This window comes from Opisthorchis viverrini, assembly GCF_000715545.1.
Source record: "Opisthorchis viverrini unplaced genomic scaffold opera_v5_354, whole genome shotgun sequence".
NCBI classification, from domain to species: Eukaryota; Metazoa; Platyhelminthes; class Trematoda; order Opisthorchiida; family Opisthorchiidae; genus Opisthorchis; species Opisthorchis viverrini.
Window position 1 is genome coordinate 297,105 of NW_008752014.1, and position 5,843 is coordinate 302,947.

The window sequence follows — 5,843 nt, forward strand, 5'->3', positions numbered from 1 at the left end:
ACTTCGAGCAGCGAATTGTGGCACCGTAAATATGTACGACCAACGCTTGTTCTCTTTGTGTTTCCATGGGCGATGTCCCTGTGGTGAGTGCCCCTTGTCACTGACATCCACGATCGAAGTCGATTTTCTACATCATCTCGACGTAGTCGGCTGAAAACGGCACCACCCTGTCAATGGCTGCACCTCTGCAATTATGGTTGGGATTTAATCATGCACCGCTTCAACCATGCCGACGTCCTCCAAATAATGTACACACCTGGGCCGATCTCCACAACCATAGCAAACTTCCATAACTACTCTGGTCATTGCAAACGCTACGCAGCAACAAATCTTAATGGAAAATCCTCGGTCTTCACAAAAGCATGTTAATCTGTGTCTGACAAACCGAAGGTCGAAAAAGCTGACCATTTGCTCGAAATTGATATCCGTTAACCGTCGGACAGCTCTTGACCGCCGCTACTCCACATGTTTCCAACGAAATCCGGAGACTGACGCCCATGTGGAGCGCTCAGTAAAGCAACCATCTAAGATCGCTATCACTTGCCACACATGATGTCATGGTGAGCTTAAAAGGTACTCATGCATCTTCAAAAGCTCAGCTGATACATTCATACCGCATTATCTCGGTGGTTATTGACGACATGCTGATGACAATCGCCATTACGCCTGTTGGTCTCTACGAATCCCCTAGTACGCCGCTCGGCCTTCGAGACATGATACGCGCCATCCAACCCTTCGTTACTGACATCAGCAGGGACTTGGCTAGTAGCCAAAGCATCGAAAGAAAGACAAATCTCAACTAGCAACCCTGTTCCAGTAATCAGCTCACCAAAAGTGATCAACAATCCCCAGGAATGCAGTTTTGGGAAAACCGCCAGAGAAATTTCTCGGACGCTGTATCAACCAGAGCTTAGACTCACTCACTCTCTCTGCTTGTGACATTGGCCACTGTGGACTCCCTAGTCATTATCGCCACTTTGCCCCTAAGTGTACCATACATGTTCGTCCGATGATAGGCTCATAAACCACCAGGATGGTGACGTCAACCTTTCAACTGAGGCACACGCTCCCCTAATGCTACCACAAACATGATTGTACCGGTTACCATGATTCGTCACTTTGATGCCTGTGTAACGTCGAGTATGTCCACAGAAGCCTTCGACACCGCCGCCGGCGCTATCCATCAACAGTAGTCTGTAAACCGAAGGCTTCTTGCTTGTTGCTCCAAGAGATTCCTGTACGCGATGGAGGTGATTATTTTTTTGAAACTGCAAATGACGAGCCTCTGGCCTCCCCATTCCTAAATCGCTTGGAACGTCATTCTCCCAGGGGACAACGCCAGCTTGACCTTATGGAACGCTTTTCCACAGACGTCCGGTACGTAGCTGGCAGGTCAACGGAGGTGGCAAGAGGGCTGAGATAGTGTAAGGTTGCCCAATCCTAGACAGGAGCAGTCGAGACGCCGATGTTGGATCTTCCGGTCCGCAATTAAATAAAGAATATATCATTATTTGTAGACCGGAAGGTCCGCGGTTTGAACCCAACCTCGGCATCTAGACTGCTCCTGTCTAGGATTAAGCAATCTGGCAGTATCTCAACCCTAGTGCCACCTTCCACCTGCACCTTAACCACTGAGCTATCCCGAGCTTAAAAGGAGGAACGGCGACAACACCCGATATTCCCAGCCGGTCACCTAAGCAAGTAATAACCAGCCACAACGTTACCCAACTTCGGTGATCAGACTAGTGCCGGTGTTTCCAACACGGTACGGTCGTGGCCACTATTTGCGAACGCCTTGCCCGGTACCCTAAGGTCGTCCTTATACCAAACATAAACACTGAGGCCACTGTCCGACAGTTCAGAAAAGATGAGGAGTGTGTGCACGCTTCCCACCAATGAGGACCCCAGATCAAGAGTAGCAATTTTTCTGAAACCAATATGCTAAGTTAATATCGTACCTGCCTTACGTCCCACCGTTCGCAAGGTGTGTGGTTGAAAGATTTCATCAGCTTAAAGTGATCATCAGTGTTGTTTACAATAGCCACTGGATTAACACCATCTCAATGGTCACTCCAGGTATTTGTCCTGCATTTGGGTCGGGCCCAATATCTCTACTGTAAGGCTAATTAGTGATCAGCCCTTGTGCCGCCCTGATGACTGCTTCACCACTGCCTTTGATGTCAGTTCCTATGACGTTTCGCTCACTAAGCACCGTGTTGCCCCATTATGTCACCATTTTGCCGACAGCCATCAGTTCATCAGAAACCTCTTCGTTCCATAGGGTCTGAGCATGTATACTCAAGTACATCCATGCATTAGCAGAACTCAGAAGCCAATGGCGCACCCAAATGGAGACCCGTTTCGAGTAACTAAGGTATTTTGAGGTTCATTGCTGGTTGATTAAGACCAGCACACCGCAAGTACTTAAGGCTAGGAGGACAGTAAGCAGACCTAGAGTAAGTCGGCATCGTTGCCGTCATTACCAGCACCAACGGCATGTGTTGGCAATAAGACGATAGCTGGAAATACTCAACTGAGCTATTTCGCACTCAATAAAGCGCGTCTGGGTTTTCCCCAATTTGAGATGAAGATGAAATGTCCTAGCTGCGAAAGGTGGAAAAGAGCATAAGGGGGTGTTAGGTCATATTACGACTTTTCGCCTCGCTGAAATCCCGTATTAAAAGGTCTAGAGTTCTAGGGAAGGCCAGTGCTCCGAAGCTTAGAAATCATTCTGGTAGCAGCCTGTAAAAGCCCGCATCTTACACTACCGACCCAAGCGTCCACCTGAAGCACCGGTACGAAGCAAAAATACGATTACCTCAAAGAATCTAGAGGCCATTAGAATTTGTCGGTTCTCATCAGATCAGTTAAAGGGGAATGACTTAAAAAACAAAATTGAAATGTACCAGTAAAAATGAAGCAGTTGTAGGCAAAACCAACTGGAATGTGATTTCGCGGCACGCAAGCGAAGGAATGAAGAAACATTGGAGTATAATTGCAGGCACTCGGATAGAGTTATGGGTCAGAGCAAAATACACCTCTTCTTTCCTGACTTTTTCGTCTCAAGAGCCGCTCTTGTGGCGGTTTCGAACACGTCACGGACACCATCTTTAGTCTTTGCGCTACACTCCATATAAGCATACGCTCCGATGCTGTTGGCAACCGACAGTGCTTCCTCATATTTCACAGTATCCTGTTTCATACGTTTCAAATCTGCCCTTGTGTTTTCGTCATTACGCAGATCCTTTTTATTGCCAACCAAAACAATCGGTACGTTCCCACAAAAATGCCGGACCTAAAAGTCATAAGAGCCAATAAATAACTCACTTCAGGCACCCATTTTTCTGCTATGTTTTCAAGGCTGTCAGGACTGTCTATACTAAAGCACATCAAAATAACATCTGTGTCTGGATAGGATAATGGCCGTAATCTATCATAATCTTCCTGTCCAGCCGTATCCCACAAGGCAAGTTCAACCTAAGAGCATGAGACAGGCGTCGTAAATACTTACTCGCTTGCCAGCAAGTTCAATATCCGCCACATAGTTCTCAAACACAGTCGGAACGTAAACCTCCGGAAACTGATCCTTACTAAACACGATTAGCAGGCATGTTTTTCCACATGCGCCGTCACCCACAATTACCAATTTTTTCCGCACACAACTGGACATTTCACCTTCAGTCCGAAAGGCGCGCGCTGGCCCAGATCTACGATGACAGAAACAGCTGTTAGTCATGCTGTTAAGAAAGCTGATAACCCAAAAACAACCCAAGAATTTCGCTGCAAGTTAGTCGTTGGTAGTCACGAACTATGTGCCGCCTTCAATCGAGCTTTTTCTATTCGTCTGCAGACCGAATCGCAGACCGAACGAATCATCAGTCGATCTGTCTATTTCAGCCAATGAAACTACGAGTAAAGCAGACAATCGTGGCAGCGCTGACGACAAGTCACATCAACTCCATATTTTTCGGTATCATTGCTTTAGTGCCTTGAAATACATCGCTCACTGTAGCCATGCTTCCAGACGACCTCAGATACTAGGTTGTCTGGACTAAGCGTATCCATACTCAACACTAATAGATTGAGTCGCCTCGATAGATTTGAAGACGAATAGGAAGCCGAGAGCCCATAGACTCGTTTCGGTTGGTAGTCGATTCTGGTCACAGCGGTTGGCTGCGTGTTCAAAGCGGTGGGGAACGCAACGAGGCTTCACTCCTTGGGATGATGGGCCTCAACGTTTTTAGTGGTAACAAAGCTATTGCGGTCAAAAAACAGGGTGGTTTATATAAAGGGTTGAGTAGTGGAACACGATGGACCGGTTTCGACGGGGATTAGTTGGGGTTTTCAACATCGCGTATAGCGGTTGTGGGGAAGGTTTATGATTCCTCTTGACTGGAGGCCTGTTTCATTGTGGAAGGAATATGGACTTCAGTTACTGCATGTTCTACTGACACGCCTTAGGTGTGGGGATCTGACTTGTCTTCCCGGAGGCACGTGTTGCGGTGGAGGTTGAAAACCCAATCATGCAGCTCCAAGTAAAGAGGCTATAGTTGTCTGCGGGTGCTCCTTCACGCCTACGTCATTCTAGGGCCGACCGGTGTGACCGGCTTTTTCTCGCGGCCGGAGAACTCCCGAAGTGAATTAACACTTCTGGTAGCTCTACGTTGAGCATCGGCGCGCTCAGTCACAGGAGCCACAAAATGTTTGCGCACCCATCAGCGGGGGGGACAAGGTTGAGTATATCACTGTAAAGTGAGGCCGATTCATCTAGGGAAAGGCTCCAGGGGAGTGGTAGGCTAATCCGATTACCCCATCGAAGGAACTGAGGACAGCCTGATGAGCAACGAACGGATGGTATTCAAACTCTCGAGGTTTTAGGGTAGAATGTGGCGTGAGTGCTTTTTTCGTGGGCGCGGTGAAATATTGAGGGAAGCTCTTATGCGGATGTATGAAGGGATTTCTTAGTAGGGGGTTCAAGAGGTTGTCTGGATGGGGTTGCTTGTTTACCCACGGGATAGTTCTTCGCTCCATGCCTCTCGGTCTTGAGTGGAAAATGGCAGTTTATCTCAAGCCAGGAGGGCCGCTCAGAGAGACCCGCTAGATTCTCTGAATAGTTTAGCTGCTCAACACGAAGCTTATGTGGTTCCCACAGAGATATCTACGTGGGATGAAAGTAAGCCGCCAGCATACCCTTGAAAATTAGTTCGTTGGGTGAACCACCAACTCCATTGAAGGGGTGCGAGCCTACTTCTTCGCGAGCACAGAAGTTAATACAAATTTGCTGAACAAAATCTTCACAAACAACTAGGTTGTTACTGAAGGGGATGATGTTTATTTTCTCAGGGCACGAGAGGGATTAGGCTCTCAGCTGAACGGATGCATTTGTTTAGTGGGGGAAGTTGTTCGGGACTTTCGGCGGAATGATGCTTTCGTGACTAAAAGGCCAAAGCCAAGGAGAAAGTAATTTTTGGCTGTTGCGCCGATGGGGGTCGTGATCGGTTCAAGGCCGCTCGGAGCCTCGGATTGAATGCTAGGTAGCAATCATCAGGGTTGTCCTGGCTGCGTAGATTGTTGGTTCCTCCACTGAATCATGGATGATCAGAGTTTATTTTTCTAGTTGTCCTGGCTGTTCACGGTTAACGTAATTCACGCCCGCCTGAAATAGCGCTATTTTGCTTCCTTGGATCTCGTTTCCTGGGGTTTTACCACATTATAAGTTGTGCCTAATATCTGGTAAATGATATCGAGATTTTACCGCCTGTATACGTTCGTCTGTGATGTCGTGTCAACACTGCCAAGTGAGTGTCTAATCCCACGGGATCGAGCTGTGAACCCCATGGACA

The 5,843-nt window shown here is 47.7% G+C and overlaps 1 protein-coding gene across 1 annotated transcript; it reads right to left on the reverse strand.

Moving 5' to 3' along the window:
- Positions 1-3,022: 3,022 nt before the first annotated feature.
- On the reverse strand, positions 3,023-3,736 carry T265_10340 (hypothetical protein; the record flags this gene model as incomplete). Its single annotated transcript, XM_009176681.1, has 3 exons — positions 3,023-3,295; positions 3,328-3,477; positions 3,512-3,736. 3 exons carry the CDS (start codon positions 3,734-3,736, stop codon positions 3,023-3,025), a joined length of 648 nt encoding a protein of 215 aa, XP_009174945.1.
- Positions 3,737-5,843: the final 2,107 nt, after the last annotated feature.